Below are 21,854 nucleotides of genomic sequence, written 5' to 3'. Positions count from 1 at the left end.
GAGGTGACATGTTCTACCTTACACATGGCCCATCCTGGCACACAGGTCCAAGGCTTGATGAGATGGAGTCAGTGCTTCACGGGCGGGGCTCGGGGGCCCTTATCACCTCCACCTGAACCTTTCACCTGATGGTTTTAGCTGCTGATGCTTGTTCTTGAGGTTCCTTAAATCAAGGGGGCAGCAAAAGTGGCAAGTGTGTGACTCAATCATTCTTCCTGCATTTATTGGAAGTGACTCTTCTAATGAATTTAAAAGACAATTATCTGGATTTCCTGAAACACAGTCCATACAAGAAAGGTGAAATGTGTGACTGATTCCTTTAATTTATTTTCAGAATGCGTTGGTGCTCTAGCAACCTCCAAAGGTGGCCCAAAATGTTAATTATCGTGATGGTCTCATTGGTGTTTAGACACTTGGCTAGGCTTCAGCTGGCTTTAGTCACTCTTCTTGATGTTCACATTGCCCCCTCCCCGTTTGACTGCTGGGGGCCTCCTCAAGTTCCGGTGCAGCGACATGACCCCATTGGGTGACTCCTCCATTACTTTCAGGCACAGGAGCTCCCAGGCTTATCTTCTGTACTTCCTTTCCCAGAGTTGGAATCAGCCCTTTCCCCAAGGAGTCCTGGCACTTTTTCGTGGGAAATGTTAATTTTCAGATCAGAATCTGGGCACTAGGAGTTCATTACTACGAGGTTATCACTGCTTCTAGGCCTTTTCAATAGGCTCGGAAATAAACATATTTAGGGGGGAAAAAGTCCTGAGCTCACACTGATAATTCCAAAGTAAAGATTACAGTTATTAACTTAGCTTGTTCGGTCTTACTTCTTTGTATTCTTGAAATCTTTGTTCCAAACTGTATTAACTTATTTGCTTTATCATATTATCCCAACATTCTCACAAACAGAAGCCCACTGAATACAATGAGATATCTTGTGGCTTTTTGTCCGGGGGGATACACACTGAAAATACCAGGCTCAAAGTGATTTGAAATAATTCTTCCCCATGTGGTCCTGCCACTAACTTGATATATGTTAGGCAGCTTTTTAAAAAATCTGGTTTAGAATGGTAAGCAGTGTTGTTTTTTATATAATTTTTGAACCACAGAAAACATTCATTTCGAAGGCAAACTTCCGAGAGATCTACCTCCTCCCTAATTCCCTCTTAGATGGAACTATTTTTATTCGTGATTTATTTTTCCATTGTTCCTTTTTGAAAGTATAAAATACTGATTATTCACATATGAGCACACAAATGTAGCACACCATATTCGTGCTTCTGTCCCTTTCCTGTCGGATCGTATCCTAGAGCACCCAGGAATAAAGAGCTTGCACTCCTTTCAAAGGCTGGACAGTACTCCACTGTGTGCACGTAGACTAGACCAGTCTGTAAGCTACTGTGGGCATGTGGATTGTCTCCCTCTTTTCACCTATAATCAGTGCTTCAATGCGCAGTCTTACAGACATGCCGTTTCACATTTTGGCCACTGCAGCTTTGAGGCAGTCACAGAAGTGGGACTGCTAGGTCAAAATACGTGTACACAGAATTTTGGTAGATAAGATCACATACACCTCCATAAGCTTCTGCCACATCGTCACTACCAGCAGTGTACAAAAACTTAAGGATGGGGAATCTTAAATGCTCAAATACAAGGAAACTGAAAGTTTATACAAATAAAAATTAATCCATTACAAATCCCTTTCTTACTGTTAAACGACTTCATTGAAGAACCAGAAAAGGGAAAAAGACTCCTTGTACAGTTTCAGTGGCACAGGAATAGAGAGGAAAAGCCTTGGTGGTCAGTGATGAGAGCATCTGAGGACCAAAAATTAAATAATTACAATTTCACTTTGGAATACAGCCAAAGAAATATTCCTGGAAGGCAGAAAACAAACTATGGAGAAATCTGATCCCCCAAACACTATTCAGGAGCGGGCAAAAGGTAAATTAATCATGGTGTATCTCTCTGGTGGACCATCCAGGCATTAAAAGTTATGTGTTCTAGGGATATATATAATGTGAAAAAAAGAATTCAGTAATGTTAAGTGAATAAAAGCAGATTTCAAATACAAGTAAAATGTATGGTAACCACTAGTTGAGAACATGAACAAGAGGACAATAAAGCAATTAAGCCACCAACCAACTTCAGGAAAAAATCCTGGAAGAAAACATAAATATACTACGACAGAAGCTGTTTTGGGTGGTGAGACGATGGATAAATTTTCTTCTCTCCTTTTTTTCATTTCCTAAGAACTTCTATAATCAGCATATCATATTTTTACAGTAAAACATATATATAAAATAAATGGGATGAGAAAACATATTACAGAAATTTTTTGAATGTAGCCGATCATTGTACGCCATGGTGTGTGGGCCCCTGGGAAACAGTGAGCGCCGTCCAGAAAAGCCACGGCAGCACTGACCTCTTACACGTTGTAAACCAGAAGCCCCGGCCTAGAAAATGCTCAGCAGGAACCCGAATGCCCACTAGCAGTAGACCACACAAGTCAGTCACGGAGTGGAAAATTACACAGCAGTGAAAATGAATTAAATACGACTACATACACCAGGAGTAACGCTCAGGAACATTAAGTGTGAACAAAGCAGCAAGAAAAAACACACAGGTAGGATTCAAAAAGCAAAAATTTTAAAAACTTAACTAATTGCTCACAAGTCTCTGTGATAAAAATACTTTACAGTGAATGAGAATGAGCACGAGATTCAGAGCAGTAGCCCCCCGACGCAGGAATCCAGGAGCGGAGTATGGGAGGGGCACCTCTGGGCTCCTAAGGCCAGGCTCTGTTTCTCATACCAGATGGTGATGCACTGCTGATCCTTAAACCCTGCACGGATTTTATAAAATTCTTTTGTATCAACTTGGGATCTCATAAAAATAATTTAACTTAAGAGGGGAAAGGCAAATATTGAAAAAAAAATCTGTTTTCACATTTTTAAGTAACTTTAAAATCAGAGTGTCAGCAAGATCTTTTAGGATCGGCTGGTCAACCTTAACATTTCTTCTTCTTTTAAATAATCGAAGACTCCATGGTTCAGTGTTACATGTATTTGGTTTAAAGTCATTTGGAGAAAGGTGAATAGAGGGGCGAAGACAAAGAAGATGCATTCAGATCCATTTCTTTTTTTTAGAGAGGGAGAGGGACAATCTCAAGCAGGCTCCAGCATGGAGCCCAACTTGGGGCTGGATCCATGACCCTGAGATCATGACCTGAGTCGAAATCAAGAGTTGGACGCTTAACTGAGTCACCCAGGCGCCCCACATTCAAATCCATTTCTGACTGAGGCTCAGGGAACCCTGAAAAACTAAATGAAGAGTGATTTTTTTTTTAAAGTAGGCTCCATGCCCAGTGTGGAGCTCAGTGCAGGGCTCGAACTCATGACCCTGAGATCAAGACCTGATCTGAGATTGAGACTCAGACGCTCAATCAACTAAGCCACTCAGATGCCCCGAAGAGTGACTTTTTTTAAGGAAAAGATTTTTGAACCTCATCTTCCAAGTTACAAAACAGAATGCCACACAACCCACATCCTTTAATACAACATGCCATTAATAATGTGAAAGAAAACTGGTATTTCCAGAAAAAAAATCATAAAAACTTCCATCACTAACTTATCAATGTGGATGAAATGTGTGGTACCAGAGAAAGAGCAGTTTTTACAGCTAGACAGTTTTGGGTTTGAGAACAGGATCTGCCTGCATTAGTGCATTTCCTTTCAGCCAAAGGGAAGAAACAGGGTCCAATTCACATGATTATGAAAAAAAAAGTCCGTGAAGTACCATAAAGAAAGCCAGCACGTGGTATACAAAGGTAACTCATCCTGTGGTCCGTATTTAACAAGGACCTACAGTGAGAACGAGTCCCTCGTTCTTCCAAGTGCTGGGGCCACCACAGTGAACAAACCACTGGAAATCCCCGCCGTCTGGGAGCTGACATTCTACAAGCTGGTTTGCTTCCAAATCATCCGCACAGATGCTTTTTAGAAAAGTTCCTCTGGCACGTCAGAGGTCAGGACTCCAAAGACCCAGGAGAAGAGCTTCCTTCTTAATTACACAATATGCCTGGTATTTTCTACATACATATGAAAGCCAAAAAAAAAAAGAGGGGGAAGGAGTATAAAATACTTGAACTATATCAAGTAATTCTCTTGGCAAGCCTTACTGCGTTCTAGAAGATGAACTGTGGTTCTTGAACTTTCCTGTTTCATTTTGATCTGCTTCTGAAACTTCGTGTAGTACCAAAGTAGTCACTCAGTTACTGTGCGTAAACACTGTGGAATAGCCTCAATCTTGCACTTAACGGTGCAGAAGGAATAGGTTGTAATTCTTAGAAGCGTTATAAGCAGTAGTTTCAAATCCTGGGTCCCCACTAACATGCTGTGGGTCCTTGAGCAAGTTACTTCCCTGTAAACAGAGGATACTAGCAGCTACCTTTTAAGGCTGTCCTAAGAATTAAATAGGAAAGTAGGTCAAGTTCCTGATGCACAGTAATTACCAGATAACTGGTAGCCACTATTTATTATTATTGCTTTTACCCGTATTAAGAAGCTAGACAAGAAACAAAATGTAATGAAAAAAACGATGACATGGATGTCATTCCTCATTCACACACACAAACATGGGAATTCAAAGTAACAATGCGACCACCTTGAATTGATAAGTCAAATACTTCTGAAAACATGCTACGTAAGTTTCTTTTCCATTTTTATTGGGGCAAAGAGGAATTCAATACTGCCCATTATCCCAGAAATTTAGCACTGGAAGGAACGGAGAGAAAACAGAACCTCGACTCTGTTTCGTCAATTCGGAAACCAAATTCACGAATCCATCCCTATTCTCTGCTTCTCCTCTACGCCCGGCATCGTTGTCACTGTGAGGGAATCTACGCCAGAGCGGGGACAGAGGTGCTGGCAGAGCCACAGCACCCTGGGACCCCAGGGCCACGGCTGAGAGTGTGCTGCAGGAGGGGCTGCCGTGACCCCACGACCTCGTCTATCGTAGCATTTCCCCTAGTCCTCAGTCCTTCGTTTTTCTCTCTTGCAAGCCAACAGTTAAAACGCATTTCTGTCAGGAACACACAGTGTATCTGGACTCCCACTGGTGATCTCGGACCCCAAACCAGGTACCAATAGAAGAGGGTCTGCAGTACGGGCCCAGTCTGGCCCATGGCCTGTTCCTCCAGCCAAGAATGTGTGTTTTTTTTACATATTTAAGGAATTGGCACCAAGGGAGGAGGGGCAACGCAGCCAAGACTGTACGTGGCCACAAAGCCTAAAATATTTCTCGTCTGGCCACCCCTGCCAGAGATGAGCCCTCCCGCCCCGATACCTGTTCTGTTGAGCCTCGCCATGTTCATCATTGCCTCCTGGTACGCCAACTCGACGTCTTCCTGGGTAACCACTAGTTTGATCTTATTCCATTTTTCAGGCTAGTAACAGGAACAGAGGTTAGGAGGAAAAGGAGAAATTATGTGATTAATCTTCTAACCACTTGAAGAAAAAGCATATTTTTGGGGGTCATCATCTGGGGGTTTCATTTATCTAATTTTATACACAAAGTTAAATTTTCTAACTTTAACTTCCTGTGACCAGTGTTTTAGGTGCCCCATTAGATGGTGAATCATGCAATCCTTTCTGTTCTCGATGCCCACCTTCCGTGGTCCAGTCGTGCAGTTTCCTGACCACGTAAGCCCAGCAGGACACAGGGCTGCAGCACGCACAGTGAGGCTGCGCGTGTGCCGGGGCAGCTCTCCCCACGGTAGGGCACAGATCACACTGGGAATAGTTCCCAATGCGCTTTGTTGCTCCTCCCCATCTCCTCTAACAAGCTGATGGCTTGCATTTCCATACAGGTATACTTGAACTGACTTTACCTAAATTCTGCATCGAGCCATCTCGATGGACAGTTGAGGGTAAAAACAGCTCTGATTGCACGTGCCCTGAGGACAGCCTTGGGTGGCCACAGAGGAGGTCACAAAGGTCACGAGAAAAGAAGCTTCCCTTTTTCCTCAGTCTGATTTTCAAACACTCTAGCATCATGATACTATCATCCTGCTCCACCATGAGTGGCCATCATCCAGGCATCTTCTTTTCTTTAAATAATACCCAATAATCTACCACCTAATGCAGTAACTGAAGTCCACCCATGTGCTCCTCCCTTAATCCACAGCTCCCCGTATCTCCCCCAGAGCTAACAACTCTTTCGAATTTTATACTTGGCCTTCTCCTGCCATACAAAATAGAGTATTCTCGTACATATGCCAAAACAATATACTCTTTGGATGCTTCTGACCTTTATGAAAGGCTATTATGTGGTTACATCTTTGGATCTTGCTTTTTTCAATTCTGAGCATTAAAAAAAAAAAAGTAAAGGTGGTGTCAGATTGGGGGTAGGCAGAAGGATTCCCTCATCTTTGAGGCTCCTCTGCCTCACCTGCTTCCAGCAACCTTGTAAGTTACTCAGACCCGGACAGTCGCATGGAGAGTCACTGTGGATTCCTGGCCAGTCATGACCTTCCAATCTGATTTACAGGTCATCATACCTGAAGGGAGGTCTCGCCTCGTCACTGGATGGAAGGGAAAAGTAACTCAAGGATGTGGCTTAGAGATTTTCTCTACTCTGCCGTATCAAGGAAGATAGATCTTGTTGATCAATAACATAAAATTCTTATTCTTTCTCAACTGTTTCTCAGGAATGGTAGTTCAGATGACAGCAGCAGAAATTAAAAGCACCAAGATATGTGAGAATATGCCACAACTGTATTAATTTTTGAATTGTTATGGCAAGGAGAAGTACCCTAAATGAAGTGTGATCATAGCTCAGTGGAAAAGTGACTCAGGATAAATATCTTCATATTCTAGAGGCTTTCTCCACAAGATAATTATTTATCAAAATGTCTGAGTTACTAATTCGTTTAAAAAGACAACACAACCAAACAAAACAACCGAAAACCTCGTGAATAAAATAATTTAAATTGTCAACAACCTTGCCTGTACTTATACCCCCAAACACTACACTTTCTGTACATTCTACTATGATTTCTTTTACTGATGCTTAAGATACGAAAGATAAAGCACTTGATATGTGGAACTCTAATTTAATAAAAGACACACAGTCCCTAAAATCTGTGAAGGACATGGCTGATACTCTACTCCCTGGTAGTGGAACTGAAGGAGCTCACTTCTGGAAGACAGAGTGAAGACACGGGGACGATCTACATCTGAACGTGCAAACACGTCTAAGGGGCAGGGCTCACTTATGGACGAGGAGCGGCGCTCACTCCGGAGCAGACACGTCTTCTCAAGAAAGCACACTCCGGAGCAAGCGGAGTAAGGAGACACTCGCTGGACCTGATGTGCGGAGTGAACGCCCGGCTCTCCACATCCACCAACAAAAACGACCCCGGTCCCACCAGCGTGCTGTCCAACCCGCCCCCCATGGCAGGCAGCGCTCCACTCACAATGTCCAGCCACTGGTGCACGGCCACCGCCACCTGTGTCCCCAGGGGCTTCGTCAGCACAAGCACATCCCCTGGCACCGCGTTATCCGGCCTGAAGAAAAGAACATAGCGGTTCAGTGTAATCAAAGAGGTAAACTCACTGTCAATGGAACAGAAGAAAGAAAAGGCTGGTAAAAGTTCACGTGCATTTGCAAAACACTTAAATTTAAACCAACCACCACCAGGGCAGTAGAACCTTCCTTGCGACTTGCTACTGAGGCCATCGCTGGAGCAGAAACGCTGAAAGAACTGAAGAGTCTGCCAATTACCTGCAGGATTCTCCCCCCACCCCCAAGGAGTGGACAAAGAAGCAGACCACAGCCTTCAAAGGCAAAGGCCTCATCGGGCCACGCTCGTGTGTAATTCTCAGTACCGACCCACCATGGTTCTGGGGCAATAAGACTCTGACACCAAGACCATTTCCTACCATCACTTAGGAGGTAGAGACACAGTGGGATGTGGCTCCAATCTGTGGGTCTAATGTTTTGGTGAATTTATCAAAGTTCTCAAATTCAAACTGACCAACACTAAGTTCCCTACTTGGCACCCAGATTCCTCGGTTGTTCTGTGTCTTAAAGATAGAAGGCCAACACTAAAAACACAAAGACTGACTCTCCAAGCGAAACCCCTATCACATTCCGTCCTCACTGTGGGGCATGGCCAGCACTCGTGTCTTCCTTGTGTCGGTTCAAGCTGTCCAGCCAGCCACTGTCCTCAGACGGCAGAGGACTCAGACACTCACCCACGTCGATCACAAAGCCAGGGGCACAGACCTAAAATCAACCACTAGCTCCCCAGCGCATCCTGTGATCTCTGTACCCACTGTTAGCTTTGAAAAATGTTCATTCGGTAACGGTACTTAAGAAACTCCTTTTCCAAAAACTAGGCCTTGAGACGTAAGTGTCTTTCAGGTGTGACTCAGCCGCACCTCGGTGCTGGTATGAGCACAGGTCACATGCCACCCACAAACATTACCCCCACATCTACCAGGTGATATTCAAGCTCACGGGCACGGCTGCATGAAACAGAACACGTGCACAGGCCCATTCCTGTTTTACAAACCAAACATACGTGCTGTTGACCAAAAAAATTCACTGAAGCTTGTTTTATTATGTTTTCCTCTTTAATTTTTGCAATTGCTTAAGTTTTTTTCTACTGAAAAGCTGAAATGTGGGAGGCAGACAGACTCCAGGCTCTTCTGTCCTGTGTGTGGAAACTTGAGGACAAGCAACGTAAAACACAGGAAAACAAAACTCGGGTGCGAGTAAAATGCAAGACCCTTCACATGAAAGCCATCAGATAATGTCTCTACAAGGAGCTCCCGTCAGTTACAAAGATGGGCAAAAGACGTGAATATATGAAAAACATGCTCAACTTCGCTCATGAAGGAGTAAGGTTTAGGCCACCAAACAGACTGGCAAAGAACAAGAGGCCTGTTAGCACTCTGTGTTGGTTGGGAGGCGGGGCCATGGCACTCTGGTTCACTGCTGGCCGAGCCTCTAGGCAGGGCAGTCTGGACAGACCTGCCACAGGACTCTGCACATATATTTGACCAAGCCATTCTATTTTGAAAAATTTCTTACCAAGAGTTACGCATATGCAAAACGATCCACATATAAGGTTATACAACGGAGTACTATTTATAATGTCAAAATAACTGAGTCATCTGAATGTCAATAGTAAACTGGCTCCAAATTGGTAAAAGTGGTTCCTGGTCCAGGAAGGGAAACTGGTGATGAGGAATGGGGGAGGGACTCTGCGCTGTAGATCTCTCGTTACTGTGGAACAATGAATCACGTGAACGCCTGTTAGTACTTCTTCCCAGAAAAAAGGCAAATGTGTACCTGGGTGGCTCAGTCGGCCCCACATCAGGCTCCCTGCTCTGCTTCTCCCTCTCCCTCTGCCCCTCCCCCTCACTTGTGTGCGTGCTAATAGAATCTTAAAAAAAAAAAAAAAGGTAAACAAATGGAGTTTCTGCTTCCTTCAGAAAATAGAACATTTTCTTTTCGTAACGGGGCATCAAACATGTAAAGTTAACAACTTGTGTTAAGACAGAATCTAAAAAAAAAAAAAAAGAGAGAGAGACTCTTTTCCAAAGATCTAGAAATGGCCAGAAAGCACATGAAAAGATGCCCATATTATTTGCTACCAGGGAAATGCCCATTTCCCACAGGGCCAGAGAGCACCTCACACCTGCTAGGCTGGCTATTATCAAACACGCAGATAAGAGAACGAGGACTAGCGAGGATGTGGACGCTGGCGTTCTCCTACGTTGCTGTTTTGGATGTAAAATGGTGCCACTGTTTAGAAACCAGTGTGATGGTGGTTCCAGCTACAGTTACCACGTGACACAGTAATTCTTAGGTACAGCACTGTGGGAAATGCAATGTATGTCCACAAAAACTTGCACACCAAAGTTCACAGCGGCATCATTTGTAACAGGTGGAAACAACCCAGCGGTCTGTCAACTGTGAACACATGAACACACACTGGTCTATCATATCATGGAGTATGACTCAGCCATACAAAGGCACGAAGCAGGGACACACGCCACAACACAGGAGTCGGAAATGTCGCGCTGACTGAAAGAAGCCAGACACAAAATACTGATCTATCCTAGGATTCCATATTTCAGAAATGTTGAAAATGGGCAACTTCACAAGACAGGAAGCATATTAGTGGTTTCCAGGTCATCGGTGATAAGTGAGTTGAGAGTAACCGCTTATAGATAACAGGGTGATCGAAATGTTCTGGAATTGGACAATAGTGATGGCTGCACAACCTTGTTAATACTAAAAACCAGGAAGTGTATAGTTTAAGAAGCTGAATTTCGTGGGGCTCCAGGCAGTTGGTTAAGCGTCTGACTCTGGTTTTGGCTCAGGTCCCGCGCCAGGCTCTGCGCTCTGCATGAGTCTGCTTGCCCCCCTCCTCCCTCTCTGCCTCGCCCCAATAAATAAATAAATAAATAAGTACTTTTTAAAAAGGCTGAATTTTATGTGATGTGAAATTTTGTTATATGAATTGTACTTCAATTAAAAAATGCAAGATTTTTTTTAAAAAGGAATAAAGCACTGATACGTGCCACAGAGTGGATGGCACCTTAAAAATATTATGCTACTATCACGTGAAATGAAAGAAGGCAGAATGGGAGCCGGGGGAACATGGAACGACAGTGAGGGGGTGGGTTTCCAGCTGGGGTGACGGAATGTTCTACAATCATCTCTGGTGATGGGTACGTAACTCTGTGAAGTACCACTGATGAGAGGTAAACTCATATTTCAATAAATCTTTACAAAAAAATGAAAAAGAAAGGGAGAACCAGGCCAGGTGATGGGAAACAAAATCAACTTACATGATAAATTCATTGGGCTGGCAGACAGTTGTGGCCACTCCTCCCAGAACAATCCAGGGGTTTAACACCGTCTGGCCACCGGTCACAGACGTCCCTGCCTCTTCTGCTGCGTCTTTAAAACCCTGAATAATTAGGGGCATCACTTTATCCCTTTCCTAGGGTTTAAAAGAACACAAATTAAAAGTCACATAATTCAGTTCAAAACCCAGAAAAGAGAATCTATGCTTACAGTTCTAAAAAAGATCATAAAACCCTAAAGGGGGTCCTGCAGTTTACAGCCCGGGTAGGAATCAGAGAATGAAGTAGGGAAGAGCATACATTGTAGCCATTTTATCAAAAGTTGGAAGGCGCTCTAGGTTACAATGTGCATGGAGCCCAGACAACACGGAGTTAAAAACTGGAATTTGGGCGCCTGGGTGGCTCAGCCGGTTAGGTGACTGCCTTCAGCTCAGGGCTCAGGTCACGATCTCGGGATCCTGGGATCAAGTCCCACATAGGGCTCCCTGCTCAGTGGAGAGTCTGCTTCTTCCTCTCCCTCTTCCATTCCCCCTGCCTGTGCTCTCTCACTGTCAGATAAATTAAAAAAAAAAAACAAACCTAAAAACTAGAATTTGGCTACACAGGTCCGGCCTACATCTGAGAGCCAGCTCTTTCAGCGGTCCTTAAGAATTCCAGGACTAGCTTCATATGCCTCCACACGCCAGAGGCCATGTGGAAGCGGTACCCCAGCAACTGTTTTGAGGGCAGAAAAGGGCCTCCTGAAAACTCTAATTTCTACAAGGCATGGCACACCTCTCTCTAGGGCACAGAAACAGGTACCTTTCAAAAAGAATCTAAATGGAAATCATCCCTGTGTCAAAGGACAGGGGCTGGTGGCAAGGCCACAGACATTGCTGTGCCAGCACGTGACTACCCAGGGCACTCCTGTCGCATCACAGTGGACATCACGACCCCACCAGCAAGCAGAGGGGGCACCTGCCCAACGTGCCCCGCACCCTGGGTCTGTAAGGCTAGGCCCGGGCCTCAGGCCTGGCACGGAGCTGCTAGGACTGTGGCCTCAACTTTAGTAAAGCAAACAAACATGCCTGTCTTGGCTTCAGTCTACCTGGAAGAGAGAAAGGGAAGCAGGTGGTGGAAATGAAAACAAGAATAGGTTGGAGTCTCTATTTTAATTCACCGATAGCTGCCAAAAAATAAATGGGGAGCCCGATGGAAGAGGAGAGCCGTGCAGCCTGGCACCTCCCGTTACAGAGGGGAGACGCAGGGCTGACCAGTCAAGTGACGCCAGCAAGACAACAGACTACTTACCCTGTCAGTCATTTTATTACTGACTCCAAGGAGCATCAGCATATTGTCACATTCCGTGACCCCCATAGCGTAGAGGTCACTGAGGACGTTGGCACATGCTATCCTGCCCTGGAAGACAGGAGAGGCGTGAGCGAGGACAACTGGGGGACTTTCCGTGTGTGCCTACAGAGCACCTCCCAGGACAACTCGGGGACTTTCCAGGGACATGGTCCCCACTTTGTGTCCTTTACTTCATCACACAACCACGAGGCCATTCCTGCGCTCTTTCTCAGACATTCCTGTGACCACCTCTTCTTTCTTGTGCAGAACACATAATTTCTGTGTTCTTTCCCATTCTAAATAGTGGGAGAAGCCTGCAATTTATTTAGATGGGGGAAGAGGGGTTGGGAGCAGATGCTGGAGTGAGCAAGGTTGGAGCTGATGGGTCTGGGAGGAGAGCTTATGGAATGAGTTGGAAAACCATGGTCCTACAGCAAACTTGGAAACAGCCACATATCCTAAACAGACCCTAAAACTATGTTCACTTTATTGGTCATTGAGAAGATGGTTTTATAACAAGGCTGTAGGAGATAAACAGGAAAAACATCTTGCTTGAGAAATCAAAAAATAGAAAAGAGAAAAAACATCTAGGCCTGATATCAGATTGTTTTCTAAAGCACATAAAAAGCATTTCTAGTAAACTATATTATTTAGTAAGGAACTTTAATTCAACAGATACATGATGATAAAAATTTTTTTATCTCCACTGGAGATTTTTTAAATATAAGTTGTCAGGGGCACCCAGATGGCTCAGTCAGTGCAGCATGTGACTCTTGATCTCGGGGTTGTAAGTTCGAGCCCCATGTTGGGCATAGACATTACTTAAACATAAAATCTTTAAAAAAAAAATGGTGCGCCTGGGTGGCTCAGTCGACTGAGTGTCAGACTCTTGATTTCAGCTCAGGTCATGATCTTAGGGTTTTGAGATCAAGCCCCATGTTGGGCTCTATCCACGGTGGGCATGGAGCCTGCTTGAGAGTCTCTCCCTCCCTCTACCCTCTTGCCGCCCCCCCCCAATAAATAAATAAATAAATGTGAGTTGTCACTTCTAGACAGTGAAGGAGAAAATGACAACTTGTTCTTCTGACATAAAGATCATCAAACTCCCAAGTATGATCACTTCAGCAGCTGGCTCATTGCTCGCTGATGTTTTCTTATGACTTCCTGGCAGATCAGCAGTGAGCTCAGAAGAGACAACAGCAGGGGCAACAGGGGTTTTGCAATTCAGAGGTGCCTGCTGCTGCTTGGGCTGCAGCCATGTTCTGTCCCCTCTCCTCTCTGATGCTTTTAAGAGATGCTGGCTAGAGGCACCTGGGTGGCTCAGTCAGTCAGGCATCTGCCTTTGGCCCAGGTCACGATCCCAGGGTCCTGGGATTGAGTCTCACATGAGGCTCCTTGTTTAGCGGGGAGCCTGCTTCTCCCTCTCCCGTTGCCGTTCCCCCCGCTTGTGCTCTCTCCCTCTCTCGGTCAAATAAATAAATAAGATCTCAAAAAAAAAAAAAAAAAAAAAAAAAGAAAAGAAAAAAGAATGAGATGCTGGCTAAAGTCTGAATTCTGGTCCTAGCTGCCTCTGCCACCTCTGGTCAAGTCGGGCACCTGCGGTCTCTCAGGACTACTGCTCCAGAGGAGGGAACAGACAGGTTTCTAGTCAACTGTATGCTTGTCACTGGCACCTGAGAGGTGACCTTCCTCCTCCCTGCACTCAGCTGTCTCCGGGCCGAAGTCCCTATGCGTGTGGCTTGAGTTCAGTGCCTCCAGCACACAGGGAAGACCATTTCCTAACAGCACGATGCTCCCAGTCTCTTCACTGGCTCTTCATCCGGGAGGACAGGGGGTTAAAGTCGGGCAGATCATGGGGCTGCTGGCGTAGCCATGCACTGAGCAATCTGGAACTAGATCGAGGCAGGCCATGATCAGCAGCCAGGCACTTAATGCCACAGTTCAGATACGCATTCTACACAGCGACACATGACACCCTGGGGTGCGTAGTGACCAGAGTCAGAATCAATGGTCAAGGAGCTTAACAGTGGTGAGATGCTAAGCTGTTTATTTCTGGAAGGAAATATCTAGCATCAGTCCCACTACCGAGTATGGTAACACCTCGAAGCCTGACACACAGGCATGTGGAGTCTACAATGTCAAAGAGAGAAGGAAACAAGGAAACTATAAGCACGTCCATCAACAGACATGCTGAGGACACAACAGGTGTTCGTGCACAGACACACACGCAGGTGAAAGAGCGGCAGAGGGGCTCCCCGCGTCCGCCTCCACCGCCTTCCGCCCGGTATGGAGCATGAGCAGGGCAGACCCAATGGCTGCAAGTGAGAAGGCAGAGCGTGGCGGGGTGACAACTGGCGTGTAGAAAGCCAAGTCCCCAGCCCCGGCCCCAAACCCAACCAACAAGCAGTTCCAGATGTAAACACACGCCAGGGTCAAACTCACCATCATGTAAGGATCATCGACGATAGGATAGATGTAATCCGTGGTCTGAACCAAAGAGAGACCGCCATGCCTCAAAGGAATGACGCAAGTATCCATTCCAATGCCTGCAAAGACGAAAGTCGTCAGCGTCCAAACACCAAAGGGAAAAGCCATTTCATCTTAAACCGTCAGTGTCGTGAAGAAGAGCAGCTTCGCGCCTGACGCGGTGGAGCGCTGCACCCTGCCAATAAGGCAACGTGTTTCCTGTCAAGACCGTAACTGAAATAAACGTGAAACGTAACTAGCTTAAGATGGAAAGTGAGAACAAAATTTGTTAGTCATGAAGACTCAACTTCAATACGGTACAATTTTTAGACTTTAATGATGCCTCCAATGGAAATTTTTCCTTTGTATTACTGTATCATGTGGCTGGCACCACACAGGATTTCTTTAAGGATGAGAAAGCATCAACGGAACTTGGGTTGTCTTAGCTACTGTTACTTTCCAAACAGATCTTTAGACATTATTCTATTTTCCCCAACAGAAAATCTGTAAAATCTTTTATACATATAAGAAATGTTATCATTACTTCTCCATTTTAGTCAAAAAGGAAAATGACAAACGGGGGGCGCCTGGCCAGCTCAGTCAGAGGAGTGTGCGACTCTTGATCTCAGGGTCGTGAGTTCGAGCCCCATGTTGGGTATAGAGATTACTTAAAAATAAATAAATAAGCGTGAGAGAGAGAGAGCGAGAGCAAAGAAAAGAGAGAAGGACAAAGCCGGAACGGGTATTCATCGTTTTCAATCAAGCGTGGACAGACACTGTGGCACCTGTGGGATCTGTTATGTAGGTTCCCAAAAGTGTTCTTTAAGAGGAAACTTAAAATTCCATGTTATTTCTCTTGCAGAAAACTTATAAATGTCACCTTTACTAACTTACACTGTAAATAAGGAAAAATATTTTGCTAAATAAGCCTGCAGGAAATATTTCTATTAATTAAAAACTGTTTCTAAACATTTAGAAAGATAGTATGGACAAACAGATGGTCTAATTAGAAATAATTCCCTTTTACTGAAATTGGTTCGGAAATAGTCAAAACTAAGCTACTATATGCAACACTTCTTTGGAAATCACCTGTAATGGGGACATTTTCAAATTCAGACTGCCCTTCCCTGCAAGTAAGCTGAACACAGAGCTTTCCCTCACCTCTCTTGAAAGGATACCCTCCTGCCCCCTTATGAGGATTCCAACTTTGCAGCACAACAGCTAAGGGTGAAGGAAGAAATCAGGATAAAATACCAAAGGAAGCCAAGTGGATGGCACCTTCTTAATTCAGAATTCCATACAGAACAAGAGTAAATCATATCTGCGTCACACTGAAGCAAACACCTGAGCACCTTTCATACTCTCCTTGAGTAAAATCGCTAAGTTACAACTACCTCAGCACCACAACAGCAAAACACCCACTGGAGGCTGCGTCCTAGGGGCACCTTATTTTCCCAGGCCTTGATCCATTATTACTAATGCAAAAATAAAAAGCAAGTTTAATAAAGTCACAGACTTTGTGAAGGCGGGCTGATTTTCCACCACATAAGACGGCAAGGCAGTGTCCGGATGGCAAGTCTCACGGATTTGTGACAATGGAGCGCACTGCCCAGGTCATGAGTGTCCATGTGCATCAGGTAGGAACACGTGATAACTCATCTGAACGACGTATATGTGCACACCTCCCAGAAACTTCACCTGACGACTGCTTCTGAGCACTTAAGTGGAAAGAGGGCAAGAACCACAATTTTACTCATACTAAATCTCCCTAAATTGATAATCCCAACAGGTCATTCTGAGGATGTTACTGTTTGCTTTAGGAAAGAATGAAATACAGTTTTCTTTGGGATTTTCATGTGTAAACTACAGGACTCCTGAAAGAGACTGATCATAGTTGCTGAACGTTAGCTTTAAATGTTTCTAATCAGGGCACCTGAGTGGCTCAGTTGGTTAAGCGTCTGCCTTCGGCTCCATGATCCCAGGGTCCTAGGATCGAGTCCCATTTTGGGCTCTCTGCTCAGTGGAGAGCCTGCTTTTTCCTCTCCCTCTGCCCCCACCCCCTGTTCATGCTCTCTCTCTCAACTAAATAAATAAAATCTCTTAAAAAAAAATAAATGTTTCCAATCTGGTTAATCCAAATTTGAATTAAATAAATTTGATTTGTGAACTATTTAATTTCTATTTATAGATATCATCAGAGCATTTTAACTGATGACTCTTGAGAATGTTTGCCAAAAAACCCAACATTTCACTAGTAATATTTTATAACAATTATGTGTTTAAATGAGATTTTTTTTTTTAAAGATTTTATTTATTTATTTATTTGACAGACAGCCAGTGAAAGAGGGAACAGAAGCAGGGGGAGCGGGAGAGGAAGAAGCAGGCTTCCAGCGGAAGAGCCTAACGTGGGGCTCGATCCCAGAACACCGGGATCACGCCCTGAGCTGAAGGCAGACGCTTAACCGCTGTGCCACCCAGGTGCCCCTAAATGAGATTTTTAATATAGAAGGTTAAAATACATTAGAATTAATTTCATCTGATGCTCTAGGAAATTTGAAATTACACGTGTGGCTCACGTGGTATTTCTTTCGTATGGCACAGGTCCATAGTGACTAGGGGAGAGAGGACACATCTGAGATGAGCCACTGGCCTTAAAAAACCAGAGGATCAAGTTGAGAGAGAGGGACACTCCAGGGAGAGGGCAGGTGGTAACAGATGAAAATACCACAGCGAGGAGGAAGCCTCAAATACCAGACCAAGCAGTGTATATTTAATCACCAGTGGGTGGTGGGGAATTCTGGGTTTTCAGCAAGACTGAAACCATCCACCAAGAAAAAGAACCCCAATGATCCCAATGATCATACTACCACCACTGCCAGCAGTGATCAATACCTGATAGCTCTTTACGTCCCAGGCAAGAAACACTTATTTTAACATTTCTTTAATGAGAATACATCTCATAAACATGTGTACATTTAACAACTGTCACCATCTTAGGATCCAGGAACTCTGACACTCGTTTAGAAAAATAGTTTAGAAACAGAAAAACACACTTTGTACATATACACACACATAATTTCTAGTACTTCCAACACTTACGAACAGTAAGTATGATTATCTCATTCTAAAGATTGGGTAACTTGCTCTGATTAACACTAGTGACTTGTTAGTGACTGTGTCCGGACAAAAATCCACATCTGATTCCGAAGCAAAGCTCTGGCTATCTAGATGTTATCACTTCTGGATGAGGTTTTAGTACCATGTTTCCTTCAGCACCCATGTACTTGTAACCTAGGGTCCTTCTACCCCTGGAAAATGCCATGAATGCTCAATTTTGCGAGCGTGCATTTTTCTGGGAAAGGGTCACGGCTTCCAAAGGCTTCTCGAAAGCCCTAGGAGACTAGACTCCTTTGCGCTAGCAGTTTTTCTGCCTCTCCCCTTGCTGTTCCCATCTGTCCCTTTTGCCACTGCTAGGTTGTAGCTTACAGCCCCTCTTCTCACTGCAAACACGTTGGACATAGAAACCGGGTGACACGCAGGATGGTGGGTCGAGGAATCAGCAAACATGGATCCAGGTCCTGACCCTCGCCAAGCGACACGGGATGGGTTACCCGGCCTTCCTGAGCATCATGGGGCGGAGGGAAGGAGCAAATGACCTGACCCATTCTCAAAGTGCTTAACAGTGCATGGCATGCTCATAAGGTCAATAGGGGAAGTTATAAAGAGGAATTACTACTGTATCCATAAGGCTTTTATTGCATTTGGTTTTGGCCATGTGGCAGATTATTTCTCTTAACAAAGTTATCTGACAGCTTTCTCAGTACATTCTTATTTCTTGACAAGTAAGCCAACATCTAGTCCAACTCACTCATGTGGTATTTCTCCATGCCTAGGCATCAGCTAGATGACACTGGTTTTCAAACTGAGCTCCTGGGAGCCAGCCCTGCGGCCCCTAGAGTGTGGGGTGTGAAGTTTCCTTTCCTCCAACCAAAGCAGCTCTGCTTTTATGTCTGCTTTATATATCAGGAAAGAAAGGAGCATCCCGGGTTGTAAGACAGAATGTTGTAAGACAGAACTGCACAATGAAACAATGGGTGAAAATGAAGGGAATGAAAACCTTAAGTAAGAAAGCTGATCGGGTCACACACCATGACTACCAAACATTCAAACTCCTAGAACACACGCCAAACACTCAAAGGGCCAAGTGTTCACGGTCTTACACCACGTCCTTAACGCACCAAACGATAAAAGCTAACAAACAACACCCCAATAGCCTTGAATTTCTTTCTGAGCTCTGTGTTTGGGAAGAGGCAAACCACTAAAACATCAGGAATTTAGTAAAGAAAAAAACCACACGCTCCATGCCAGATGACGTCCTCCGGTCAGGCGCAGACTCAGTCTGGTCTCCTCCCTCCTCCCTGCTGGAGCTCATCAAACAGTGCATTTGAAGAGGAACCCCGGAGTTCCCCCCAACCCAGTCTCTGCCCTCAAAGCACTGCACAAGGACACGTAAGCACTACCTTGCCAAAGAGGAGAATGCAAACGTTTAAGGAGAATTTTAGGACAGAGGCATAAAGGAGTTTCTGCTTAATCCTCAGCTAACTACAAAATTCAATTTAGTAAAAAATGCTCTTACTGTAATAGAATTGTCTCAATTGCACACTTAATAGTTTAAAAATGGCTCGAGCACATTTCTTGATGCTTTTCAAGTACTTCCTCCAAATAAGTTACAGTAATAGAATAGTTATCGTTGCTTTGCTCTTTGAATCCCCATAGAAATTAAACTTTTTTTAAAAAGCACCACTGGAGGACAGAAATTTGGCTTTCGACTCACTGACTACAATTGTAGCCAAGATGTTCCACTTGGGGAAGCATAAAAGAAACAATGGTTCACATACCAAGCCTTGGCATAACTGCTCCCAGAAACTGCTCATCTTCTTGGAAGTGGTTCTCCTGTAAGGATTCCAGCAATTTCTGCAGGACATCTTGGGGCACTTTGCAGCCGGTGCCCTTCAGTTCAGTGAATCTGGTTAGCCGGAAGCTCTTGTCCAATTCATAACTTTCCGGGTTAAAGGACTCCCGCGTAGACATGGTTCTGGGGCGCACACACCTCCCAGCTGGGCTCCTCCCCTCCCTCTCCTAGCCGGCTGGTTTCTTTAAGGATCCACCTAGATACCGCCAAAACACAAAGACACTATTAAAAAAGCTCTCACCAGTACTTGCTCGGAATCAAGCGAATACATGACAGTGACAAGTTAAGTGTGAAAAGAGCTGAAATCATCCAGACCACAGGCACAGGGCAATCAGAGGCCACAACAGTTCATTACAGTGATGCAAAAGCCAGAACGAATCATTTTAAAAAGTGACTGTACCATCACAGACATCTTCTATGGAAGAAGATCTGACATCTGTGTTGCTTTAACTGTGGCTCTGAGGGGCAGCCAGGACACCTCCCCTGAAGAAGGCACTATGGGCCAGCTGGCACATGACACCAGCCCATCTTGAGCAGTAAGTCCCAAAGGTTCTTCTGGCAGCCAGCATTATGAGAAAACTTCTAATCACTTCATCTGTCAACCTAGAAGCACTATGGTTTAGAAATTAGAAGGCCTGGCTAAAGGGACTTTTCTGGAAAACCTTTTAATATCTACTGTTATCCCACACAGAAATATAAAATGCCCATTAAGACAGACACTCTGCAGGAAGAGGATGCTGACGGAAATGCATTTGATGAAATTCTTTATGATGCTCAATGCATGAAAAGCATGTTTTCACTCTTAGCCAAAAGCACAACATGATCCAAAACTAAGGAAGCCTCACTAAAGAACTCAACTTGAAAAGTGGAATGGCTGTTTAACACAGCAAGATTAATTTTCTCCAAGACAGCAGTGGAAAGTTTGCTAATGTTTTAATGCAGTGCTCTTTCCTAGAAAGCAAACATCCCGCCCAACAAACCAGTCCCCACACATCATTGACAAAATAATTATGCGTGCTCCTGCTCATTACGGTTTCATTGCAGAACTAAAATGAGAAATTAAACTGTACTAAACCACTGACACTTAGGGTACTTGGTACCAGCAGAAATTTGAAGGGCAAACCCTTCTAAATCTGAAGTCTCAGAGGTTAAACCAGAATCTTACATGGGCTCCCAGGGTTTACAAACCTCCAGATTGATATTTTATTGGGCATAGAATTACAAACACCCCAAGTTTTAGAGTCAGTTTCCCCTATAAAATTTATGATTAAGAACATAATTCCCATTTATAGAGTTTCTGATCTCCTGGGAAGCACATCGCTCTTTAAAATCAATCTCTCTCTCTCTCTCTCTCTCTCTCACACACACACACACTAACTAAATAAATAAAACAAACCTCACAAAACCCTTGTTTGGGCAGTAATCCAAACCGTCCCTACAAAAACATGTTTGGGGTGAGCAATCATTTCGGTTTGAAACCTACAACTGTGCCGGAATAAAACTTCGGAGATTCCAAGAAAACAACCTGTCCAAAAGGAGGGTGGCAGGAAAGCAAAGCAAATTACCCAGAGTGGAATTCTGAAGCCATTTTAGAGTTAGGAAAAGTCCACTAGCACTTTGACTTGGAAGAGTTTGGAACAAAACAACAGTCCTTTGCTCACAAAACGCCTCGCATTTAACACCGCCTCACTCTTACCAGGGCGAAAAAAAATCCAACTCACGAGGCATCCAGTTATTTTCCTACCTCCAACCTTAACACACCCCCCCAAAGAGGCGGGGAATTTGAGGGACTAACTTCCTTTTAAACATAATTTATATTTTCCCAAATTTTTAAGAGGAAAAAAGTTTAGAACACCTCAGGTCTGAAAGCACTCAGGAGTTTTAAAATTCTAAACGGAACGAGGGACACACATCCCACACTCATATCCGAACCTCGAAAACTTAGCAGTTTTTGGAGGGTGGGTGTGCGAAAATGGGGGAGGGTGCTTGGGGAAATCGTAATTAATGGGGGGAGGGGGTAAATTTGCATAAGAAGAGGTAGTCCACTCCACCCCAGAAGCCGCATGTTTACACCTTTAAAACAATGATATGAATATTTAAAGACAACGGTTAACCCTTTCCTTCTCGGCCACCTTTAAATTTTTTTTTTTTTTTTTAACCGAGTGCGCCAAGCGGGCCGTACAGCTCGGGAAGCACGGTAAGCGGGG

At 44.4% G+C, this 21,854-nt stretch overlaps 2 protein-coding genes across 10 annotated transcripts in view; one reads left to right on the top strand and one right to left on the bottom strand.

Annotated features, from left to right (window-relative positions):
* SEPHS1 (selenophosphate synthetase 1) overlaps positions 1–21,854 on the bottom strand; it is a 29,940-nt gene that overhangs the window by 6,880 nt on the left and 1,206 nt on the right. For 3 of the 7 annotated variants that reach the window (XM_045788408.2, XM_045788410.2, XM_045788412.2), the window contains exons 1-7: positions 20,048–21,649; positions 19,574–19,843; positions 14,652–14,755; positions 12,171–12,278; positions 10,863–11,017; positions 7,472–7,562; positions 5,341–5,440 (exon numbers count right to left, since the gene is read on the bottom strand). In XM_045788408.2, coding sequence (XP_045644364.1) covers positions 5,341–5,440; positions 7,472–7,562; positions 10,863–11,017; positions 12,171–12,278; positions 14,652–14,755; positions 19,574–19,766 — 751 coding nt within the window. In that variant the 5' untranslated portion in view covers positions 19,767–19,843; positions 20,048–21,649. Of the gene's footprint in view, positions 1–5,340; positions 5,441–7,471; positions 7,563–10,862; positions 11,018–12,170; positions 12,279–14,651; positions 14,756–19,573; positions 19,844–20,047; positions 21,650–21,854 lie in introns of those variants that run through there. The other 4 variants (XM_045788397.2, XM_045788405.2, XM_045788393.2 and 1 more) reach the window with 3 other exon arrangements.
* The window catches only part of LOC123786096 (uncharacterized), a 68,173-nt gene continuing 67,947 nt past the window's right edge, over positions 21,629–21,854 (top strand). For 2 of the 3 annotated variants that reach the window (XR_015722448.1, XR_015722447.1), the window contains exon 1: positions 21,629–21,844. The gene's annotated coding sequence lies outside the window, so the exon portion shown is untranslated. The remainder of the gene's footprint in view (positions 21,845–21,854) is intronic. The other variant, XM_087857691.1, reaches the window with a different exon arrangement.

The sequence above is a fragment of the Ursus americanus genome, chromosome 31 (genome assembly GCF_024610735.1).
Source record: "Ursus americanus isolate L20-20 chromosome 31, mUrsAme1.1.p, whole genome shotgun sequence".
Classification (NCBI taxonomy): Eukaryota; Metazoa; Chordata; class Mammalia; order Carnivora; family Ursidae; genus Ursus; species Ursus americanus.
This window is presented reverse-complemented; position numbering and strand designations above follow the sequence as displayed.